The 26,070-nt window shown below is 36.7% G+C and overlaps 1 protein-coding gene across 1 annotated transcript; it reads left to right on the forward strand.

The window, feature by feature from the left end:
• The first annotated feature begins 1,025 nt into the window (after nucleotides 1–1,025).
• On the forward strand, nucleotides 1,026–24,177 carry tmod2 (tropomodulin 2). Its single transcript, XM_043264789.1, has 10 exons — nucleotides 1,026–1,146; nucleotides 5,324–5,499; nucleotides 6,049–6,205; nucleotides 13,514–13,636; nucleotides 14,453–14,524; nucleotides 14,634–14,764; nucleotides 15,566–15,673; nucleotides 16,726–16,869; nucleotides 18,627–18,771; nucleotides 21,569–24,177. Exons 2-10 carry the CDS (start codon nucleotides 5,374–5,376, stop codon nucleotides 21,598–21,600), a joined length of 1,038 nt encoding a protein of 345 aa, XP_043120724.1. The 5' UTR covers nucleotides 1,026–1,146; nucleotides 5,324–5,373; the 3' UTR covers nucleotides 21,601–24,177.
• Nucleotides 24,178–26,070: the final 1,893 nt, after the last annotated feature.

Here is a 26,070-nt window from a genome sequence, read left to right on the forward strand (position 1 = left end):
ATTTTGTCGCTAATCGATTAATCAAGCTCCTTAATCAAGATAGAAGTATTTAAGTAGTAATTAACATAGTTAATATTCTTTATCCTTGGGTCTGACATCATTTTCTCACACATTGTTGAAAAAGTGCCTGGCACTGATTGATGACCGATACTGATATGACTGACATGTTGTAATACTGATGGCTTCAAGGTGGAAGAAACAGGTTTTGTTTATTACTGTGACACGTGAATGAACTTCTGCCATTATTTAAACTAAGAACTAATAACTAAGAATTATTAAAGAAGTGGACATAATCTATAACAGCAGTCGCATTGATAAAAGTGTGTCCAATTCACATTAAGTTTGTTGTTAATATTGTTATTATTGTTTTGGCATGTTTATTTTTGACTAAATAAGCAATTCTCTAGTCACCTGACACTGTAAATGGAGTAATATCTTTGTTGCATCTATTATACAATACAAGGCAGAGGGTAGTTTCTCCTTAAAGAATGCTTTGAAAAGCCTCATCCCCTGGGGATTTTATTTCAGGTGGATGAGATGTGGGTGACACGTCATCCAGCAGTATGTGCACTGATCTGACCAGTTTCACTACAGGTCTCCACAAGTATCTTATTGCTTGCTGATCTTTGTCAAAGAAGGATTTGGAAAAATACTTAAAAACAAACAAACTAAATTAAACTAAACTAAAAAGTATGATTAATATGTAAGCACCTAAGAAGTTCATTTAATAACAATATAGATTATAACTGTAATAATTAATAAGTAATAAGAACAATTAGGAAGATTCCCTGATTAAAATAAATCAATAATAAATAATACTCAATAATCAATGAATAATTCAATGACATAATCGCTCTGAAAATGACGCCATCTTTGGACTTCATATCCCATGCTCCTTTGTACCACAAAAATTCTACATTCTCTGATTGGTTGCGCATTTCCAGTAGGCGGGAAATTGGTTTATAGGCGTGGTTTTACTTTCTGATTGGCTGTTGTGAATGTCAATCTCCAGGGCATTTCTAGTGTCTGGTTTCCTGTGTTACCGCCCTTGGGCTGAGACAGTGAAGACGGGTGCGGGAGTTTTTTTTGCTTTCCGACCAGGAATAGGTCAATAAAGGGTGAAACGCTTGCAGGAATTTCACTAAGGTAGGACATATATTTCGCCCTCTGTCAGTGTGAGGTTAATATTAAGGAATAGGTTATAAATGTAGAGGTTTGAGTAGTTCAGGGGTTAGCTGGCTAAGCGCTCGAGCGCTGATATCCGTATGAGCGTGAGCAGATGGGCCAGCAGTTTACGATATTACAATTATCGAAAAAATGTCAACTTATCTCATAATTATAGCACACCGAACCCATTACATGTACTCATTTATATGTTAGACCAGATACATGATTAAAAATAATTAACACATGCTTCACCGAAGGTAACATTTGAGTCCATATGTGATATAGACATCCATAATAGTAAATCATGTTAGCCTACTGTGAAGAACTTTGATTCAGTCATAGCTTAATTACAGTATACGTGGATTACACATTACTTATTTGAATTATGAATACTGTATCTTAATGCATTATTTATAGCTTACCGTATTAGAAACCATTTCTAAATATGTGTCGCGTAAATGACTTTTTGACTTAAATTGCCACATCTGCACGATTGTGGCAGTTTCCTTTTTGGTTTGTTTACATTCATCTAGTTTAATAATGAAAATGGAAATCCGTTCGCGAGCGTTGCAAACGCTTCTCGATTATAACGTGCACGCGCCGGTGATGAGGCTAATGCAAATCTCGCTCAGGTCAATTGTATGTTTAAAGTGACCCGTTGTTGTTATTAATGTAATCGTACCGTCTAGCGCAGATGTGAGCTTGAGTTCTCGTTATAACGGGTGTGGTCTCCACCCGGGGCGTGACTCTGCGTGGCTTTATATAACTGACTCATGGGATTTAATGCACAGTGTAGCATAACGCGATATCAGAGCGCAGTTCATAAAAGCTTCGTTTGTGAAAGAATGATAACTATTCCCAAATGAGCATGTTCTGCTTTTAGAGATAATGTATTAGCTATCTACGTGTCTGTCTACAGACTGGTACAGCTATGCAATTCTGATTTATTTCTGTAGATCTTTTCACAATGCACAACTGTGCTCAAATTTTAAAAGGGTAAGAGCTGACATGATATATAGCACTGCAACAGTTTGAAGGATCTGTGTAAGGACACCCCCCGTTTATAATGAATTTTCCCTTTTTGAAATGGCACTTTAAAGAGCACTTGTCTCAAGTAATGGCTGCTAGATGTACCTCTTACACAATAAACATTTCAGAACCCACCCTCCATCTGGGATCCATAAGCCTCGCTCTCCGTCTCTCAGAGGAAGTGATGGATGAGAGAGACCCGAAGCAAAGATTCTCAGTGTTGTCTTGTCAGTCTAAAGAGCCTAAGCTAATTTTAGCTTTTTTCCAGATCTCACATTTCTTGTTATAATTTTAATTTGAGTTTCAGTGCGTTCATACTGAGCGGATAACATTAAGTCAGTTAAATACTGTACACTAACTAGCAAAACATGTTTTTTCTTTGCTAAACTAATACTTTATATCTGCAAGGATGCTTTAAATTGCCGTAAGAGACAGTAAATACTTATTTTTTTTTAGGATTAATAATAATAATAACAATAAATAACACACTTTAAAACAGAATTCTGAAAAAATATGGTGTAATAAATGATTTCCGTATGATCAACTGATTTTGGAATTAGTAATAATAATTAATATTTCTTGACCAATTAAGTGACACTTAAAGACAGCTATATGATATTGATTATATCATTTAAAATTGTAATTCAAATGAGAAGTATTTTAATAAGAAAGTATTTTTTAATTAAAAAAACTTTATGGTGATGGTAAGATTTATTTATTTTTTCTCAAAAACCTTAAAAATCTTGTAGCGCGTATTATTATGTTAAATATATTGTAAATAAAATCTGTACTAATATTTTGAAGAAAATAAGCCACACTAGTGAAATCAATAGCAGTAGTGTAGGCATCAAAACAATAGAAGGGTCTATTAATGAAGAAAATAACAGACATAAAGTTTGCATAAAGACTGTAAGGATTGAACTTAACTATTTTTAATCAGTATAAAAAGACAAAAAATGTTGTTTAGAGCTTCACTGATATGTTGTTGTTGTGGTTGTGGGACCTTTTGCCCTGTGTCTTTTCAGCCTTATTATGGATTTGTCCTGTAATGCACTTACAGCAGGCTGCAGAGGAAGAAGCAGCACTGGCTTCCTCTGTATTTTGTCTGTCTGTAGGATTAAGAGGTGTTGATAAGGTTTGTCTGATGGACAGCCTCGGAGTATAACTAACATAACTAGACTTTACAGTTTTTGCAATGAACGGTTCAAAAGTCTCAACCTTGATGCTACCTTGTGTTTAGTTGTTAGTAGATCCCACCCCAGCATCTGTAAAATAATCTGGTTTCATCATAGTCCACAAGAAGAAAAAAAGCCAAGCCATATTGCTTGGATAAGTAATCTGAAACCTCTCCTCCAAGCCTCACAATTACAGGGATTGATATTTAGGTTTCTGGCTTTATGCATATCCCCAACACTACTTAATTTGAGTATACTAGCAAGGCCTACTTGGCTTCCCTGTGTAGAATAACACCCATCCATTTATTAAAAGTTGGTCATTTTTGCGATCTTTTGAAACATGCAAAACACAAACTCCTCACTTGGAGTCATTTTGTATTGGGACGCGTTCAGGAGAGGAAAGAGGCTTGCGGTTAAGGATTTCGGTCGGCTGCAGGTTGATCTAAGGGGCAGTCCAGGATCAGAAGAACTACTGAATTTGTTCCAGTTTTAGCACCATTTAACCCTTAAGCCACTTAAGACCCTGTTTTCTCCTGGGTCAACGGTTCCTTTGTCTTCTGCAGTAACAAATATTGTGAGTAGGGAGGGAATCCTTCAAATCTGCTGCTAGTGCTACTTCCTCAATACAGCTTTGGCCTCTTTAAATTGGAAATTAATGGGAACATTATTCCTTCAGGGTCTCGCACACTTCACCTTAAGGCTGAGAGTTAAGCTGGCGCCAATCCTGCTGAGAAGCCCAATGGCATTTTACTGGATTTACCACAGGTTTTTCTTAGTCTTAGAGAAAGTTTAATTTACTTAGTCTAACTTATGAGTGCTTAATGGCTGAGTTGAACATAAAGTCTCGCTGTGATTTGTTATTTAGCTTAATGTTTAGAGCGCTGCGTTTAAAACTCTTCATGTAAAACACTGCTCTTCCTCCAACAGTAATACACTGTTTTATTCTCATTCAACAGTACTATTTAGTGCTTTTCTTCACCTACACATTTACTATATACTCTTAAACATCGACTGCTCTGTTTAGTGCGATTTGTCAGTTAGAATAGCTGAAGTAAATGAGCTGTAATCATAACAAAGAAATGCTTTAATTGCAGGTGCTTTGAATAAACTATAATCTTGTGCTATGGGATTTCCAAAGGATTGTCATTACATACTTTGGCAACATCTAATTAGTCTTTAGTATGCACTTTTTTCGTTCAACTAGTTGTGGGCAAGAAATGCCAGTTTGTTCATGAATTGGCAAATAAATGACATCAGCTTTTCCTGGAGTATTTTTGGCCGCTGGAATTTCCTTGCGTTTTATGGGTCTGATGGCTGACTTGAGCTGGCAGGGCTCGATTTAGGCTTCCCTGCATGAAACCGCAACCGCAAAGTCACAATTTGCAAGCCAAAAATCAAGACTCCTTGTGCTCCGTCTAGGCGTTTCTTAGTACGTGGCTAATCTGTGTGCGATGGACCTGACCCTAACCTGTGTTGTTATAGTAAACACAGGCTTGCTAGTCAGCTTGTCCTTCATCAGATTTTGAAAATACATCATTTTGCTGATCCCCTGTAGGGATATATGGTACACTTACTGCAGAAACAGTGAGAGGGAGAATTGTTCCTCTCAGGAATAGAGCAGTGATGATCATGATTCATATCTTTACTGAAGTACTGCAGCTTGATGAAGTAGCTGAGGAATTTAGGGTTGGTGTAAATCTGCAGGGGAGTGAAGTTCAAAGATCAAGGTGTTTTCAGACCACGAGAGTGGAACATCTGTCTAATTTCAAACAGAAGACGTGGGATCTGTTCAGTAGTATCTCTCTCTTTGAGAAAAAAAATCTGCTTTTGTTGAAGTTAGTTAGGTAAGATTAGCCTGTAAGCATTTGTTCTTGCTATTACAATATGTCAGTTTGATTGATTTGTATCAAGATAATCAACAAATGATTTATTTATTTTTTTTCTCTTTGTAGGCATTGAATCGAACTGGACAGCAGTCTCTCTCTGACGGACGGCGTGAACCATGGCACTTCCGTTTAAGAAAGATCTGGAGAAGTATAAGGAGATTGATGAGGATGAGATTCTCAACAAGCTGTCAGAGGAGGAACTCAAGCAACTGGAGAGCGCTCTAGAGGAGATCGACCCAGAGGTGAGACACACAGACATCTTTCTTCACACTTTCATATGAGAGTAAAATAATTGAGAAAGTGGAAAATCATTCCTAAAGAGGAAAAATGTAGTAATTTGTCATTGATAATCACCCTTATTCCTGATCATTCACGATGCTGTGATTGTGTTAATGATAATGGGTGTGGTCATATGTCATTTTGGACTGGAACTGTAAAGTAAAATCACTTGTTTATCAAACCGTTTAAAAAAATGGCCATTCCCAAATCTGCCTTGAGGAGTTTCTGTTATGACCTCTCACAAACAACTCCGCGTCTGTTTGTTTATGAGTAAACAGAGCTCAAGTTTGCTTCCAAACACAATAGCTTCCTCTTAAGCAAATTATCTCAGCAATGTTTCCTATTATATAATCATATTAATACATTTTGACATGCAGTGTTGAGGTTCACATCATTGCCACAGAAGAGTAAAAGATCGTTATTAATCGGGTGTTGCTTGGCATACAACGATAAGATGTAAAGTTTCATGGTATAATAACGGGTACCACATCTGTTCTGAATCTATTTTCCAGAATGCTTTGCTGCCAGCCGGAATGAGGCAGAAGGACCAGACCTCAAAAGCAGCCACTGGTCCTTTTAACCGTGATAAACTGCTACAGTATCTGGAGAAGGAGGCTATGGACTATAAAGACAGAGATGATTATGTCCCCTTCACTGGAGAGAAGAAAGGTACAAGGATGAGATGTTTATTGTTTGATACCACAGTAGAAAAGGGAGGAGTCGTAGATGTCCAGGTTTTAAAGATTAGGTACATTCACTGTTTAATTAAAAAATAATTTAGAATAAATCAGTTTGAATTTTAATGAATGGCGAAATTTAGATTTTTCCTTTTGATTGAAGATATACATTTTTAAAACAATAATGTACTTAAGTGCAGCAAATACAATGTAAAAACATGTCACTTACTCATCTCCATGTTGTTTCAGACACTTATGACATGATGGTTCGTAAAGGAACTTCTTAATGCTAAATTCTGAAAATGAAAACGGAGGTGCTAATAATTGGACCTAAAAACCTCACATGTAATAAGTCATGTTCTTTTTTTTTTGTGGAGATGCCAGCCTCTACCACAAGAGAAAAAATTGTCAACCTGGAACTTGTGAAAACCACTCACATAATAGCCTTTGACGTCACTAAATGATGTGCCAATGACGTTTTTTTTGTTTAGTGTAAAACCTTAAATATAGGCTACATTCACACATTTTCTTTACAGGTGTGATTCTTGAAATGTCAGCTTATAGTTGTGTTTAGAATTCAATGGGAGCCCGTATTCTTTAACAGTAACCATAGTGACAGTGACAAAGTAATTTCAAAGATGGCGATGTCCATAAAACTGAGAAGCTGTGTCCCAAATGACATCCTGTTTATACACTTATACACTATGCACTTATGCGCAATCAATCGTATTTAGTATTGTCCCAAATGGAATATTAACGTTTTTTTCCAAAAATTCAAAAAGTTTCCCAGATGATGGCCTATGATGTGTAGCGGATGTAAAACAAAGCCAAACTATTTGTTTCACTATCAGAAATGACTTTATGCTTTTTATTATTTACATTAATAGTACATGTTATGACAAGTACAAATCCCAAACATACTACTATTGAATAATCATTATAATGGACATTATAGTGGTTTAAGCTTATAAAAAAATAAAATAAAAAGAAGAGGGTTTCTATATCATAGATTCGAAGCATGACGCTTGAAGTTTTGATGAATTTAGGATGCAGCTAAAGTCTTCACTTTATGATACTACAAGAGTCCAATTGAGCCAACCGAAATATGTTTAATAGCCAACATTATTAGTCAGTTTGTTAAGTGATGAGATGTTTGCTCACAAAAGCAGTTGGTACAGAATGAAGCCTCTTATTTTTTTTGACATCTATTAAAAAGCGACCTGTTTTTGCTTATTCTTGCTAACCTCCTGGACGCTCTTGTTAAGACACGTTTATGGTCCTTTATGTCCTTTTGGAGCTTGTACCTATACGTCACTTTACTTTTTTGGTTATATGAAAAAGAACAAGTCATGCAGGTTTCCTAAGTAAATAAATGCAAGAATTTTCCTTTTTTGGGTGAACTTCCTGTTATGCTGGTTGGTTTATCGGCTGATACGCTGGCTGCATTCACACTTGTATGTTCTTTGAGGATTCTTATTTTGAATAATACCTACTTTGCAAACTTTGTTCACACATGGTATGAATTTAATCTGAACATGCTGCTTAAATCATGCTGTTATTGTCATAAATCCATTGGATGCACGCTTTAATATGTCACCAAAGTAGAAACTTTTTGTTTTCTCCAGGTATTTTTCCCCAACAGGTAATGTGAATTCAGACATGCTACTCTTTTAACATACTGTTTTTCATCTACTATATATATATATTGGGGAAGTAAAGATTTGGCCATCGAGTGGCTTTGAGCAGGCGAGGGAGTGGCATACTGTATCTAATGGTGTAACGATCTGTGGTTTTGCAGAAGTTTTTAGAGATTTTATCAAAATTGTCTCTCACTGCTCAAGCTGTGTGTGTGTGTATGAGAGAGAGAGTGCTGTATCAGCTCCTGTGGTGATCTAGACACTGCTGTCTCTGCAGGTATGATTAATTAATACCATCTGTTCTTACATAACCATACACCACACACTACGGCTCAGATGCTCCATATCTGTGCGTGTTTTGGTTCGGTATGCGAGTGTCCCACCCAGTATATACTGTAAACACTGATTTTTATCTACTGAAATTGCTGAGGAACAGGGTCTTCAATAATGAATGATTTTAGTGTCTAAAGTTAATGCTTGAAAGCTTAGCTTAGTGTGCGTGCGTGTAGATTGAAAACGCAAATTCGTAATCTCCTCCTATGCGTCTTAAATTTAAAATAATCTAGAACACCTCCCGCATAAATGACCTCCACATGCATGTGGTTTGTTAATTGGGATTATTGTTAATTCTGTCAACAAACGGGTTCCTAACAACATCAGTATTACACACTTAACAAGGTAAACTGGTAAATCGTACCAGTCTGATCAGCAATAACCGTTGACTCGAATGAGGAATGCTGTCTTGATTGAGAGAGCTGAACACTTAAGTGCCGTTTTATTATACAAGAGTTCATACAGGTGTTATTTGTTGCCTGTGGTCAATTGATTTTAGTAAACTTAGCTTTATGAATTTTGATAACGTTTCCAGGCATTTTCTGAACTGTCAGGAAAGTGAAACTCTACGGGAAAAGATCTAAAGATAGTGTCTTCAGTGTATGTCTAACGTTTCTCTCTCGGGCACAAGCTTCTTGTCTGTTAAATCCATCATCTCGGATGGGTTTAGGATTTCTCACACTCAGCATACATTAGCCTGTAATGGAGTAATACGCTCAATTTTTACATTAGTGTGGACAGTAGTGTGTGGATAAATGTTGTAGGTTCTTTTCCAGTTCTAAGTACAATAAGGAACGGCTACATTTATATTTCCACTTGAGCTTGGTTTGGCGCGTCATGGTTGCAAATCCTTCTCTGTCTGTATTTTCAGCACTTTTGTAACATATTGGGCCGATGGTGGAAAAGTGGCTAATGAAACTGATTTCTATTCATTTATTTACAGCTCAGATTTGTAAAAAGCGCAGGCACACACATAGCTGTTTTTCTCACACACCCTTGTTCTATTAGTCACGGTTCGTTTGTGTTGTGTAATGTTCTATAGGTCACTCAATGCTAATGTCTCATCATAATTCAAGCGCATCTGTGTACAGTAGAAACAAAATAGTTTAGAAGTTTCTTTAGCATGCATCTGATTTAAATTTTATTTTTAAGTATGCATTAATTTATCAAAAGCGACTTTTACAACTTCTTTTAATATTGATAATAAGTGGAACTACAGAATTACTTGAGCACCAAATGAACATATTAGAATTATTTTTAAAGAATCGTGACAACGTCTTCTGCAAATTCAGATGTTTTTTTTAACTATATTTACTTTTCTGTTGCTTTTTATTGTTTTATATCAGCCTTGGTGCAAATCTTACAACAGTGTTGCATTTTATTATATTTTTGTTTTGTGCCCTGTTTGAGAATTTTATTTTTATTTTTTTGGAGTGTGTTGATTGGTTTCTTTAACTTCGTAAGCTCGTAAAATCTCATCAATGCAACTTGTGTAGGATTTGCTGGACTGGAATTTGAGAACATTTGTTCAATGTCAATGTCTGAGAACAAATGAGGAAACAGGAAGTGCTGGAATTCCGCTGGGATGAAGTCTAAATGGCCCTTAGCGACAGAGAGAGAATTTGAGAGATATGCATCTTTTCCAAGTGCTGCGTATCTCTTTCTTCATACTGCACATTTCAATGGAAATACAGTCAGGGTGGGTACACATGGTACAAAAACAGTTTGTTGCTGAGGCATCATTTGATACGCCTTGGTGGCCAGATCTGTTATAATGAGTGAATGCAATGGAAAACTTGACTCCATGTATTTGTTGATGCACTTGTGTCTTCTCACTGATTTTCTCCATTTGCTCTGCTGTCATGCTGAGGGCCTTTAGAGTGCAGCTGGCTATGACAGCCTGTGCAGAAAGTGTGTGTGTGTATACTGGTCCACAGGGGAGGACTCCGTGATTGGGTCGTGAAAGGACAGGAAGTAGTTAGGGAGGCAGAGGTCAGCCAAGATCAGCTCAGCGGCTCAGCTGAGCCCAAGAGACACACTGCGATGGGCTGAGCTTCTCTCTCTTCTGGTTCTGACTGGTTTTGTGCTCTAGGCTTTTCTCTGTACCACAGCAGTTTACATGAACAGAACAAAAAACAACCACTAAATAAAGGGCTTAAATAAAACGTTCCCTCTTTTCTCAGTGTGAGGTCTGCTTTACAAAGATGCTTCTTCAGATCCAGTACAGTGCTGCTCTGTTCATATCTGCCATTTACAATGAGATTTTTGTTCAGTTTATTTGTCAGCATGGCAATAGAACAAAACTAAACAAAGTTTATCGTGTGGATTTTTCAATTATAATAATCATAGCCTGTAAGTGATGCAGAATCAACAGGTTTAAGTAGCCACTGCACTTTTGATTTGTATTTTTAAGTGTCTTATGGCTTCCAAGGCTGCAAAACAAAACAAAAAAATCAGACATTATTACTTTGTAATTTTATCCTGGAATGGTAAATCTGAATTTTCAGTAGACATTGCTGCAGTTTTTAGTGTCACATGAGCCTTAAGAAATAATTTTGAAATTTTCAAAATTTGAAAGAACACCATTTATGAGCTATAAAAATAATTTTAAACATTTGTTAACTTTAACTGTCACTTTTTTTCAATTTAAAATTTAATGTGTTCTTGCTCAAAAAAAAACTTCTTGCTGACAATGTTTTTTTTTTTTTCCCCCACAATTGTAGTATAGTGTAGGTTAATTCAAAGGTTTATGATCTGGGATTTTTAAAACAGAAGGTTTGATTCCAGATAATACTGCATATCAACAAGTGAACTAATGCAGAGGAGCTGTGCTGTACTAAATGGCAGCATCTGTGTAATAACAAAACACTGTTTTATTGTGTTGACATGAAGAGAACTTAACAGTACAGAGTCTCCGTTACTACAGCGGGAGAGAATTTGCTGATTTTCAGCATGAAGCATGTTTTAATTTGCTCTTGTTAAAATAGTTGAGGGGTGATCTAATCTGCATCATTCGGCCCTGCTGTTTTCACTCACTTTTTTTTTAGGTTCCAGTTTCATAAGAACAATTGCACTATTTAGCTCATGTTAATTTTAATCACAGTGTCCTGAATGCATTAATTGTGTGTGTTTAGGACATAAACATATAACAGATATACTACATAATACTCTGTTTGAGTCTCCTTTCCACATCAGTGGCTTTGCGAATAGTTTTATATAAACTTTTTTTTTTCTGGTTCACATTCTTTTTTTTTTTTTTTTTGCACTGATAACATGTGTTTGGAATTCAGCCACACCTCAAACACAAAGCCTGCTCTTGTGTCCAGAGCAGTAAGAAAAGGTCTTAGAAACCTCAGCCTGTTCCTGTCAGCAACTCTAGTGCGGCAAGTTAAAAACTGAACAATAACTTTTGCCGAAAGGTATTCTTTAAAATGAAAAGCGGTAAATATGTTATAACACGCTGCCTCTTTTGGCTTATTGCCTTTCTTTTACTCATTACAGTGTGAGTGTTTCACGGTTACTGAATCAGGATTAGAAAAGGACGAACCAATCATGTGTTTGACATCAGTGGAGTCTCTCCAAACTGTGTCGTGTGTTTCCAAACCTCACAAGCCTGCGTGACATACTGTTGCTGACCAGCGTGGAAAAGGAAGCAGCGTATGAATATGGTGTAGCTGGTTCAGGCAAGAGCTGCGGTTTAATCAAATCTCTGCGTAATGAGAAGTTATAGCTGCCAGCTGCTAGTATAATGGCTGGAAAGATTATGTCATACATAAGGCTAGAATCATCACGTAACGTCATAGAGCCTTAAAGGAATACTTAAAATGAGTTGTGCCAAACCCCACATTATTTTAGAGTTCAACGTTTGCTTTTTCAGTGGCCTTGTTTTGAATAGGGATTTAAAAAAAAAAAAAAAAAAAGTCTTATAGTTACGACGTGTTGTCGGCCTGAGGAGCGGCACAAATCTTGATGGACATTTAAATAATGACTTTTCGGAAGTGCTTTTGTTCTTTGTGAAACATCCCATTCAAATTTTGACATTACAAGGTTTTACTGAAACAGAAGAACTGTATACTTTCAACATCTTTTCCCTCCCTTCACACTCGGTATGAGAGAGGTCAGCAGTCACATGTCCTGAATAAAGCTGTAGAGTCTGTACACTGTCCAGAGAGAATGAGCTCGTCACAAGACCAGCATCACATTACCGACCTCATTATCAGCGTTACAGAGAGTCCGATAGCATTGGAGTCTGGATGAGGTCAAGCGGTGAGCAGTTATCATGATGGGCCTACTGTGAGATCATAAACGCCAGCCATTCATACAGCTGGACATCATGTCTGACCACTAACCCTCTCTCTCTGTTGAGGGCTTCAATAGCGATGTAGTCTTTTGACGGTTTTTAGTGAAGTAAAGGGCTGTTTACTTTTCTTGATTTTTTTTTTTTTTTTCATCATCTGACTGGGCAGCAATTTTCAAGCAGTTATGTTTGGAGGTGGGAGAGTTCTGTTTGAGAATTTTTATCATGGAAATACTTCCATTTATTTTGCCTTAGTGTGACATTTGTATTCATTTTTAAAAGAAATGGTTTTATTTAGCTCGGGTGCATTCTATTAATCAAGACCAATACTGTGTATTATGATTTAAATTATTTTTTTTATTAATACTGGTCTTTTGAGCTCTATTCAAGGAACTTTACTTTTTTTCCTTTTTGAATATACCACAGTTCCCACAAAAATATTAAGAGCGTTTTTTCAAAACTGATTATAGTAATAATAATTATTTTAGTATTTTTATTAATTTTTTTGGTCAAATAATTGCGATAAGTAATATTATTGTCATTTTAAGACCATTTTATGCCACTGAATGTATAGTCATAATATAATAGTGCAATAATGCAAGAAGGCCTTCACACTTTTACACTTTTTTTTTTATTATGTAAATATAACGGGCAATATATTGCATCACCCAAAATTATTGAGGTCATGTGTACATATATGGTGCGATAAGTCGATATATTGATTATTGTGACAGGCCTAATCAACACCAACCACAATCTCACAAATCTTTTCAGTGGAACAGTGGAGGTTAAAAGGTCCTACCCAGTGGAGTCTACTAAAGATTTATGTCTTTTGAGCCATCTTTGGGCAATCAAATAATTTTTTTACCATATTTATTTACTTCCAGGTCAGAATGTCTACCTTAGGTTGTTTTTCCAAATATATAGCGTAAATGCATTTCAAATCAATGTATCAAGTATACGTCACTTTTAAACAAAGATGCAAGTTATGCCATTTATATTACTGATCACTTTTTGTCTTTTTGTTCTACAGGAAAGGTATGGATTCCCAAAAAGAAGCCAATCGAGATCCATCAGGAGGAAGCCACGACCCTTGACCCGGAATTGGAAGAGGCACTTTCTAGCGCTACTGACACAGAACTGCATGACCTGGCAGGTAAAAAACTGTTACAGAAACGAACAAATAATGGGAAATCAGCAAGAGATGTGTTGAGATGTGGAATGTGCTTTTACATCCCATAAACATTATGATGAAACCCACAGCACACAACAACAAAGACAACTCTCAACACTTTGTAAATGCCACGAGTAAACATGTTTTTGAGGAATAAATTGGTTTTCAAGGAACCACCCTGCTGGCTAGTTCCTAGAAGAGTTTTTAGAGCTTTGTGGTGCAAATTTCACTATGTGTTGTTGGTCTGAATTAACAGTTCTGTGCTATCTATTGTTCTAGTGATTTCTGTTACTCTTACTGCAATATTTTTTCCCTCCTTGACTCTGGGGGTCTGAACGCCCACACTGCATCCATCACAGCGCCAGAATAAAACAGCAAATGCATCTCTCTCTGTCTCTTGTCTCTCGTCTCTCTCGTCTCTCTCTCTCTCTCTCTCTCTCTCTCTCTCTCTCTCTCTCTCTCTCTCTCTCTCTCTCTCTCTCTCTCTCTCTCTCGTCTCTCTCGTGTCTCTCTCTCTCTCTCTCTCTCTCTCTCTCTCTCTCTCTCTCTAAACAGCCTCTTTCAACACTGCTTCAAGAGATTGTTCCTGGCTGGTTTTCCTCACTGCATGATTCATTATAACCCTGATAAGCTTTTTTTTCTCTTCATGTGTTGGATATGCTTTTTGAAACACTGGAATGGGAAAGTGGCTTCATGTAGTAACATTTCTAATTTGATAGTAAAAATAGTAGTGAATTGCTTTGAATTGTTTTTAATACTTTTTGTGTATAATAAGAGTTCTCTGTTGTGTTTTTTTAGCTATTCTTGGAGTGAACACACTGGTGACAAGCACACAGAGTTATGATGGCACCTGTACAGATGGCTATAACAGTGAGTTATTGATTCTACAAGTTGATTTCGTCTTTCAGCAGATATTTCTTTTCATGCATTCGTGACACAGTAGAAGCTCATTTGTGAATTTTGTTGATGATTGTTGTAGATGTTATTAAGGGAGAAAAGGTAAAGCCAGTTTTTGATGAGCCACCAAACCCTACAAACGTGGAGGAAACTCTTCAGCGGATAAAGTCCAATGATTCCTCACTGACTGAAGTAAATCTCAACAATATAAAGGTAATGAGATTGAGTTTAGTACACTAAAACCATAACACTTAATGGCCAAAATGCACTAAAGTCATTTTAATACTTAAGGTGATTTTTCACAAATTATTAGCAAATACAGTTTAGTCCTACCTTATATTACTACCTGATATTTGATAATCGGGGATAAAGACAAAAAGTATGTCTGGAAATAGACAAAATTATATATATATTTAATTAAATTAATGACTCTTTTGTACATACTGCCTGCTTTTCTGGGTTCCACTAAAGCTGATAATATTTTATGAAACATTTTTTTTAATTATGCTAATAATATGCTAATAATTATCAGGTTTTGTTCAGCTCATTAAATTTAAAGATGTATAAACTAAATAATGCTACAGTTTAACTCAAATTATGGTGATTTTTTTTTTAAAAACATTTTCAGTCTTAGACATGATGTCTTAGATTATTTAATTAAATACTAATTCAAATACTTACATACTATTTTCAATATCTGCTATATGCTTAAAAAATCTTTTCAATGTCTGCTATCAAATCATACAGTACAAACCAGAACTATTTTTTTTTTCCTGAAAGCTCCCAACTAACCATTTTTTACTTTTTAATGTTCAAATAATCTAGTATTTCAATATCTGTTTTTGTCTCTCATTGTAAGCTGTGTTAGCTGTTTTAAATTCTTATGACCTAAAATGGAGGCTATGTCATAAAATCAGGATGAAGACCATGGCAGTGAATTTAGTGGCATAAAGGAGCTGTTTAATTGTCAGACAACAAATCTGTTTTTAATGTTTTCCTTCTCTTTTCTTATAGAACATTCCAATCCCGACTCTAAAGGACTTGGCTAAAGCCATGGAGAGGAACACTCATGTGAAGAAGTTCAGCCTGGCTGCCACCAGAAGCAATGACCCTGTTGCCATGGTGAGGGACATGATTCACTTCAGATATCTGTGTGTTCGGGGTTGAGATTGGGCAAATGCTGTCTTTGGGACCGACCCTTCACATTTGTGCTTTTTGTGTTGGGGAAAAAAAGAGAAAAGAAATCATTTTTGATCATAACTCTTGAATAATGGTCCTACAGAACTGATTCTTACATGTCAAATACTCTGATTGCATGTTTAAAGGAACACTCCACTGATTTGGAAATTCTTCAACTCTCCCAGAGTTAATAAATTGAGATTTACCATTTTTTAAATCCATTTAGCCGACCTCCGAGAGTGGCGATAGCACTTTTATCATAGTTTAGTATAGACCATTGGATAAAATTAGACCAGTAACATCGCATTCAAAAATGACCAAAGAGTTTCAATATTGAAAATTACAATGAAATGTTGAGATTATCTGTGTGATGCCACTGTGTGTGCTGTAGAAATGGTATGGCAACGAACATCATTGATTATTACGCCGGAATGAGAGTAAAGATCCATCCTAGTCATGTCAGCCTAGAAAATCGTAATTTTCCTTTTTCCACTGGTCTTAGGACACAATATAACTACAGAAGAGTCAAGTTTCAAACAGGAAAATATTGAAACTCTTTGGTCATTTTTGAATGCAATGCAATGCAACTGGCCTAATTGGAGTTAATGATCTATGCTAAGCTATGCTAAAAGGGTTATCCGGAAATTGGCTGAATGGATTAAAAAATTAACTTATTGAACTTGTTGAAGAATGAGCCAATTAAAAAAATAAAAATAAATAAAAAGTGGAGTGTTCCTTTTTAAGTGTGTTTTCCAAACTGAATGTCTGCTGTTTTTCCACCATTGCTGGTTGTTGTTGCATAAGCAGTCGAACTGTAAATAATAGATTATACTGTCATTTCTGGTTTCTGGTGATTTGTCAGTGTCAAGTAGGCTGTCTGTACTCAGTAAAAGTGAAAAACAGCTTTAAATGTGAAATGCAAAAGCTAATACAAACATGGAAGAATGCTAATACACATTGGTAAAGCTATGTGTGTTTTTCTGTGTTCACTGCAGGCTTTTTCAGACATGTTACGAGAGAATAAGATGCTAAAAAGTTTAAATCTGGAGTCTAATTTTATCACGGGCGCAGGAGTTCAGTCTCTGGTAGAAGCTCTACGGGACAATGACACGCTTACAGAGATCAAGATTGACAACCAGGTATGGCACACAAATTCAACCACATGCTGTTCTAAATCATTAACTTTTTTTTTTTTACTTTGTGCATTGTCACAGTTTTCTGCTCTGATTATAGTTTAGGTGGTTTTAACTTTAACACACAGCTCACATCCAGTGCAGCTGTAAGTGGTTGCAGATCAGCTTGTCACATTTATTCAATTATCACAATTATTTTGAACCTGCCTTGAATTTATGTAATTTAACACTGTACTAACATTTAACATTTTGTACAAATGCCAGACAATAGTTAGTGCGGGAGGTTGAGAGGTACCGAATAAAGATGGTCGGGCTCACCTTCACAGGCAACTCTGGCTTTGCAATCCATCTCCTCAAAAGGGCCTGGACTCTCCACTACTCTGGTGTTGCCCACAGTGAGAGGTGGCGGGCTGGTTTGGGCTTGTTCATAGACCCCGAACTTAGCTGCCATGTATTGGAGTTCACCCCGGTGAGCAAGAGGGTTGCCTCTCTGCGACTTCGGGTTGGGAATAGGTGTCTCACTGTCACTTGTGCCAACGGGCTGAATGGCAGTGCAGAGTACCCGGCCTTCTTGGGCGCTCTGACTGGGCACTTTGTCATTCTGTTGGGGGACTTCAATGCTCACACTTAAATAAGGAGTGATTGGGAGAAACAGCCCCCTGATCTAAACCTGAGTGGTGTTGTGTTGTTGGACTTCTGTGCTAGTCACATAATGAACACTGTGTTCAAGCATAACGGTGTCCATCAGTACACATGGCACCGGGACACCCTAGGACGGACACCCAAACCCGGTGTTGAAGCTGAAGGAGGAATCCTATTGAGCCTGGTTGGCTTGTGGGACTCCTGAAGCAGCTGATAGGTAATGGTGGGCCCAGCAGACTGCAGCCCGGGTGGTTGTGGAGGCAAAAACTTGGGTCTGGGAGGAGTGAGGCCATAGGGAAGGACTATTGGACAGCCTCGAGGAGGTTCTGTCAAAGGTTCTGACAAAGCAGTGCCCTGCCAACACTGTATACAGTGGGGGTGGGAATCTGCTGACTTCAGCTGGGACATTGTTTTTTTTATTGAGTGGTGGAAAGAATACTTTGAGGATCTCTTCAATCCCACCAATCCCACTGGGGAAGCAGAGGCCGGGGGCCCAGAGGAAGACTCAGCCATCGCCCATGCTGAAGTTAACATGGTAGTAACATTCTGAGTACCTCAGGTCTCTGGATGGTGTGGGGCTGTCTTGGCTGACACGCCCCTGCAGCATCTCGTTGAGGCTGGAGACAGGTACTCCTAGACCGGGGTGATGGCTTCTCTTTTTAAAAAGGGGTACCAGAGAGTGTGTTCCAACTATCACACTCCTAAACCTCCCCTTTGAAAAGTCTATGCCAAGGTACTGGTGAGGAGAATTTGTTCGATAGTCGAACCTCGGATCCAGGAGGAACAATGCACCTTTGTCCTGGTCATAAAAAACCGGACCAGCTCTTTACCCTCTGCAGGGTACTGGAGTACATGGGAGTTTGCCCAACCAGTCCACATGTGCTTTGTGGATTTGGAGAAGGCATTCGACCGTGATCAATGAAGTTACATGCATTATAAGTATAATGAATTATGCTGTATCTGTTCTTGTACATATTTGTTGAAATGTGTTAAAGCCCTGCTTTTTGTCAGCAGTATGCAAATTGTATTAAAATGTTACTCGTAGTCAAATGTCTGTGTGTGGAGGCTTAGCATGTATAATAGAGATTTTTCCTGTTTGTGTGTTTGTTTTCTGCTCTCAGCGGCAGCAGCTCGGTACGTCGACAGAGATGGAGATCGCTAAGATGCTGGAGCAGAATACAAGTATTGTGAAGTTTGGGTACCACTTCACCCAGCAGGGTCCCAGATCCCGTGCCGCTGCCGCAATCACAAAAAACAATGACCTGGGTGAGAACATGACCTAATGCGCATATGCTGTGATTGATAGAAACAGGCTAGTACAGGCCCTCTCATGTGTTTGGTATTTGCTATTTTTGACTTAAGAAAGACATGCAAAAAGAAAGACTGTGATACATGTAAAACATTATTAACAACTAGTTCTTCAGTTTGGTTCTAGGGTGTAATAATTAACTCAACTCGAGATGTGATATGATAGTTATGTTAGATATGTTAGTTATGATAATTTATGAATATTTAATTTTTTTACAAAATAAGATTTAAGCAAAATTATAACCAATGCATTTTCATATACAGCATGAGCTGTTTATGTTTTAAATTGTACGTTTTTTTAAATTTGAAGCAAAAACAAGGACGGTCTAATTTTAGCTTTGAGAGACTACACTACATTAAACATCTGAATGAAACAAAAACAGCAGACAGGCTGAATAAAAACACAAATTTACTCTTTTACTCTCGCTAATGAACAGCAGCAATATTGAGTTTCCTTGCTAATCACTGTAAAGAAAACAGCACTGAGCTTATAAGTACAACTTTAATAGGCATTATACACAGGCAAGATGAAAAGAAAATCCAAAGTCAATCAGTTTCTCCACCCCCAAATGTTATGCGATTTGTTTCAACATCTCAAACAACATGAATCGTCAAATCGATTTTCAGTATGCTCAAGTGCATCATTACATTCATGCTTGGTTCTGTTCACACTAGTGAACTATTAGAATAGTAGAATTTCTACAAATGCTGTTGCCACTACCTGAGTTAATTTGGTTGTAGAATGTGGTTGTTAGTCCCATAAATCACTGTGTGAACAGATCTAGATTAAGCACTCTGAAAGGTGAACTGACAACTGAATCTAGTTTTCAGGTCTTAACGTGTGCGACTCTGTTAAGAACAAGTTTTCTAGTTGATTGCTGATGCACATCAGTAAGCTCAAGTGTTGGCGCACACATTGTTTCACAGGCAATGTTGTTAGTTAGTCATAACAGAGCTTGTTAACATATAGAACTTTTAAAGGTACAGTAACAAAAAAACACTTGTAATTTTAGTTATAGATGATAAAAAATAGCAATTAGAAGTGGAATTTAAAATGTAGAACAAGGTCTTTTAAAAATGGTATCTTATTAATGAGACTTTCTTTTCCTTTCTCTCTTTCATCAAAGAAGTCTGGATCTATCTCCTGTTTGCCAGTCTTATGTTACCACACACACGCAGTGTGCTTTACACGTGTGTGAGGTGATGTCATGCATCAAACTCTATTCCAGTGTCTTTAGGTATTATGTGTGAGAGCACGGGTTTGACATTTAACCGACGGCATGAATGCTAACAGCACATTTTAAAAGATAATGTGTTTTGTTTAACTGAACTGCACATTGGACAGGTTATTCGGGGTGTGATAAGTTATCAGATCCTCACTGTTGTGAATTCAGACCTTATATAGAAGTGATCTAGTCAACACTGATTAACCAAACACAATCCACAACTGTAAATGCACACACACAAGCACAAAAACACTAACATGCTACAGTTCAGAGAGGCAGTGTTACGTAGGCAGTCTTTTGACTTTCACCATGAAGTCTGGTCCACTTTGCTGCTTGTTCTGTCTAAGAACCCTGCAGAAATTAGCATAAAATGTGTAGAATTTCTGTCCAAAGTGAATAGCTTATCTCAAAATACATTAAACTGGTTCTGAATAAAATTTCTACATAATCTGCCAACTGATTATTTCATAGACAGCTAAGCAGAGCTGGTTGTGAATATCTTATTTACTTGCTTCTATGCATTTTTAAATTGGCAATTTTGGCGAAATGTAGTGATTTAGGCTGACTCTCAAAATAGTACCTTCAAAATAAATCTTTGTTTCCCTTTAGGCTGTATAAAAACCTAATTAGATGTGAGAAAGACTAGATGGGCCATTTGTCATTTCCGAATACATTTGCCTAGCAATTCCATTCCTAAAAGGTCTTTTAATTTGGACTCCGTTTGGTGCCTGATTAGAAAACCTATCAATTTCACATATATGTAGTATTAAAGGCAGGGTTCACCCCCAAAAGTAAAAATGTCATAATTTACTCACCCTGTCATTCAAAACCTGTATGACCTACTTTCTTCAGTCGAATTATAGATATAAGATATTTCTCAGACTTTTTATGAGCACCAAAACGGGTTTATCAATCGTAATATTGTACCAGTGTTCTTCAAAATATCTTCCGCAAAAGTCATACATTTTTGTTACGACATGAAGGCCAGTGAACGATGGGTGAATTTTCATTCTTGGGGGAACTATGACCTTTAAATGAATAAAATGTAAATATGACTATAAGTGCTATTTATATTGTTGCATGTAAACAAACAATATAGCTATATTTCAGTAAATTCAATATTTCTCTTTACCTGCTCAGCATGCTGCTATGCTGTTGCCAGCTAGCTTATTAAGTCTGTTATATTAAATTTGAGCATCAAGAACATGCAAATAATAAAATGTGAAACAAAGTTTGATATCAGTTCTTGAGTAGGCTAAACTGTTGTAGCGTAACAGAAAACTGATTTGAAAACAGACCCGTTCGTGCAGGGGGACACGGTTGTTCGTGACAGAACAAGTTTGGGCTGAATTTAGCAATTGTGTTTGTGTATAGCTTTGTAACAGGATGAAGGTTTGACTAACACACTGATTTATTAAGCATCTTAAATGAGCCGATCTCATTAAAGGTTCTTGTAGCTCTCAGCATGCACTAACGGCGTGAACGCTGTGAATGTATCAGATTACCAACACGTCCGTTTTCTCTTTCAGTGCGGCGGAGGCGAGTAGAGAGGGACGTGTAGAACATATTCTCCTCTCTCTCTCTCTCTCTCTCACAAGCTCATCAGACTCGTGTGCCAAACCCTCTGAGGGAGCCGCTTCACCTGAAGAAGGGACACAACTGGATACTTTGCTTCCCTAATGTTAATACTCAATGATCTTTTTATGTTGTATTATTATTATTATTATTATTGTTGTTAATTGTTGTTTGTTTTTATAGCTGCAACTCTTTTGCAGCCGTTTTTTTTGTTTGCTCGTGTAAAACCTTTTCTGCTCTTTTCTTTGTAAAAGTTCTTCGACATGAAACTAAACAGGTTGCAATGGATACACACAACTAGCACGACAAGCGCTATTGTGATCTCTTAACGGATGGGCCGGACCAGAACCTGGCGCCCACGTTCACTCCGAACAAATCTAGACTCAACTGGACTGGATCTGCTGTGTTTCCCCCGCTTAATGTGAGCTAAATCTAGATATCGAGTCTGGGTTTGGAGCACGGGTTTCCTCAGAGCCAACGAGAGCCAAGCTGTTCGTAACAGACACTCCTTAATAAAAATCTTCTATTTTCTTGCTGTTAACTTCACCGTGAGCGTGAGAGACGATGTTGGGTTGCGCGTGGATGTTTTTGGGCAGCTGGGTCGTCTCAAACTCTCAGCTTCCACACTACGCACCACGATTGAGACAATTCATATTGTAAACTTCACCTCTATTCCAGACACACGCCAGCTGATACCGTGCGTCTGAGGAGTTACAGCGCTAATTTTAGATCAGCGCCCCATTTTCAACAATTGTCTTTGAAAATGGAAAGATTTTTATTAGATCAGCACTAATGACAACCTTGGGCGTGTAAATGAAAGTCAAAGATTGACAGGATTCACGTAGGACTTAAAAACTTCAGAGCAATGCACTAAGGGATCTTTTCGTTTATTTTATTATTTTTAACACGGGAAGTGAGCATTTGTGTAATTTAGTTATCAGTTACGGATTGAGATGAGAGTATCCTCCTTGTAGATACATCTGAAATGGCTTTTCTAATACCATGCCAAAGACTAACACCTAAATACTCTCGTTTTCTAGACTTTCAAGCTGAGGTCAGACAGGAAATAGTTTTGGATGTCATCTTTTGAGTTTATTAAAGGTATAATTCACCATAAAAGATAATGCTAAATATATTGCCCTGAATTATTTCGAAGTTGTATTTTGCTGTTATTTTTTTTTAATAGAATACAAAAGGTAATTTTTTTTTTTTTTTTTTAAGTATTTTCTCATGGTAACCATGGTTATCAAACACCTTGTACAATATTTTTTTTTTTATGCAGGTTAGGACAACATTTTAAATTGTTCACTCTAATTGGTTTACCAACAGCCCATCGCCAAGTGGCTTGGAATGTAACGCACAAATTTTGTTGGAAAAAATTGTGGCCTTACGATTCCCATTCAAAAAAATAAACAGATGCAGGATTGGAACAACGTGAGTGAGCAAATGGTGGTGGATTATTCCTTTAGTTTATCTAGAAGAGTTTTTTTTTTTGAAGCACATGGCCTGTGCGAGGGAGGAAATTAGGGAACTAGTTGGAACGAGAGCGAGAGGGACGAGTAAAGTTTCATCTTAAATAGCAACCGATTCTGTGAGCATTCAGTGGTCCTGGTGCGGCCAGAGCCCCGAACATACATGCACGTTTGTGATCGCATGCATGTTTGCAACGTAAAGCTTTATCTTTTCACTAAAGCGATCTAACATGCTTTCGTAACAACGGTGTAAAATACTGAATTAACCTTAATACCGCTTGCCATTTTCTGTGAGTTTGTACATCCTGCGAGGTTCATTGATTGTGGTGTATAACGTAGAGCACAGGCGATTTGGCACGTTTTTTTGAGAAAGGTGGTGAAGCCGCCAAATGGACCTTCTGCACAAAAGTACGGCATCTCTGGCGAAGCAGTCGGAGCATGCCCGGTATGGATTATATAGCTGGATTACACAGGGGAACATGTTGTACACCTGCTTTAATGCAAAAGCTAGGACCAAGTTTGAATTGTTTCTTTTCTCACCTTGTCGTTAAGCTTCATTGTTTTGTACCGTTTTGTTTTGTAAGAGCCTTGTGTATCAATTGACTTTGAGTTTTTTGTTTGTCTTTCATTTTTCTTTGAACAAATGCTGAATTGTGTGTATGAAGTCTTTTTTTTTTTTTTTTTTTTTTTTTTTTTTTTTTCACGTTATGGTTCATGTTTCATTCCATCTTTCATTGATTATGGGTTAAAGGTTCATGCTTTGCAGAAAGCTTGTGCTTGTAAGAAAGAACTCTGCAATCTTACATTGGGTTCATTTGAAATATCCATCTCAAATCCTCTTCAGAAGATTCCACACATTATATATATATATATATATATATATATATATATATATATATATATATATATATATATATATATATATATATATATATATATAACCATGTAAATGAACGCCTCTTATATTGCCATAATTTTGTATGTTGATACTACATGTCTGGATTTCAGAAGAGGAAATCTTACTATGTACTGTTAATAACACAAATCTGTAAAGTATCAGACGTCCTCAATAAAATGTATGTTTTTACAAATTGGTCAATTCTTTTTTTTTTTTTTTTTTTTTTTTTTTTGGTCTCTAGCCCTTTTTGAGATTCCAGGAGTTGGCGACAGAATGTGCAAAATGTTATACATACATTTTTTTTAGTAACTGAATAGTAACTTGAACATATTTTTGTATGTTTGCCCAGTAGAATATAGTCATTTGTTTAAAAAGCGATTTGGTGCATATCCAGTTTCAGTGCTTCTTGTCTCCATGGTTAGACACAATGACTACCTTAGAGCTTGCTTGTTTGTTCAGTTAAAAACTAATGACACTGGGTATAGTCAATACTGGTAATATTTAATAGCAATAAAATAAATACTTGCCAGAGTTACAGTAAAATTACTGTAAAAAGTGCTTTTTTACAGTTGAGGTCAGTTGTACTTTACGTCCCACTTTCAGAATCAAAATTAATCAAAATGTGAAGTATTTTACCAAAATAAGAAAGATCATAAGAAATGCATGTTATTGTTTATTTAGTACTGACCTAAATCTATTTCACGTAAAATATTGTTATATATAGTCCACAAGAGTATAGTTAAATTTATAAAAATGACCCAGTTCAAAAGTTTTCATCATGATCCTTTAAACCTGGTTTCTTACCTAATAAACCAGTTTTTGTTTTTTGTTTGGTTGTTTGTTTGGGTTTTTTTTATTTTGGTGATAGTTTTTCATGAGTCCTTTGTTGGTCCTGAACAGTTAAACTGCCTGCTGTTCTTCAGAAAAATCCTTCACGTCCCTCAAATCTTTTGAATTTCCCAGCATTTTTGTGTATTTAAGCTTTTTTCAAGAATGATTGAGTGGTTTTGAGATGCATCTTTTCACACTGAGGACAAACTCATATACAACTACCACAAAGGGTGAAACGCTCACTGATGCTCTGGAAGGAAAAACCATGCATTAAGAGCTGGGGTTGAAAACTTTTGAACAGAATGGAAATTTGTACATTTTTCTCATTTTATCCATTCAGGATTGCCCTTCAGAAACTACATAAGGTAGCTACATGTTTTCCAGAAGACAATTTACCTTGATCTTCAAATTCAAAAAGATTTCACCACCCGACATCAGTGAGAATTTGAACTTTCTGTAATAGTATATGAATCCCCCAGTTGTCCTCAGTGTGAGAAGATTATTTCAAAATCATACAGCCATTGCTGGAAAGGTTTTAAATGCACAATAATGCTAGAAAAAAATATAATTTGTGGGAGCTGAAGGATTTTTTTTTAAAGAACACCAACAAACAAACTGCTGTAGACAATTTATATTGATTCACAAACAACAGGTGTCATTTGTTAACATTAGTTAATGTATTAACTAACATGAAAAAACAATGAACTATTCATTTACTACAGTATTTAGACGTCTTTGTTAACATTAGTTAATAAAAATACAACCATTCGTAGTTAGTTCATGTTAACTAACGTTTACAAACACAACATGTGATTTTAATAATGCATTAGTAAATGCTGTAATTGGCGTTAAGCAAGATTAATAAATGCTGTAGATGTATTGTCCATTATTAGTTCGTGTTAATGTTGTTAACTAATGAACCTTATTGTAAAGTGTTACCAACATCTTTTATGTGAAATCTCTTATTCACATCAAGTACAGCAACAATGACATGCGTTTTGGCATGTTAGGTTCGAATAATTCGCTTTTGTAGATTCTGAAATTGGGCTGTAAACTTTTAGCCACAATAAAGAAATATAGATTTATAAACGTTGAAAAGATAAAGATCAGTTTGCCTTCCACGGTCCATTGTGTAGTTATAATCATTAGGAGCTCAGAACCTTTTTCATGCGCAAATACCGACCGCAGTGTGTGTACAGAGAAATATGCAGGTGAGGTTTTGTTTTAATCAGATCCAGTTTCTGGGATTATTTTG

The sequence above is a fragment of the Puntigrus tetrazona genome, chromosome 18 (genome assembly GCF_018831695.1).
Source record: "Puntigrus tetrazona isolate hp1 chromosome 18, ASM1883169v1, whole genome shotgun sequence".
Classification (NCBI taxonomy): domain Eukaryota; kingdom Metazoa; phylum Chordata; class Actinopteri; order Cypriniformes; family Cyprinidae; genus Puntigrus; species Puntigrus tetrazona.

Coding starts and splice junctions, on each gene's coding strand:
- tmod2 (XM_043264789.1), top strand. CDS start 5,374: ATGGCACTTCCGTTTAAGAAAGATCTGGAGAAGTATAAGGAGATTGAT. Junction 6,206..13,513: donor CTTCACTGGAGAGAAGAAAG/GTACAAGGATGA, acceptor TTTGTTCTACAG/GAAAGGTATGGATTCCCAAA. Junction 15,674..16,725: donor GCAATGACCCTGTTGCCATG/GTGAGGGACATG, acceptor TGTTCACTGCAG/GCTTTTTCAGACATGTTACG.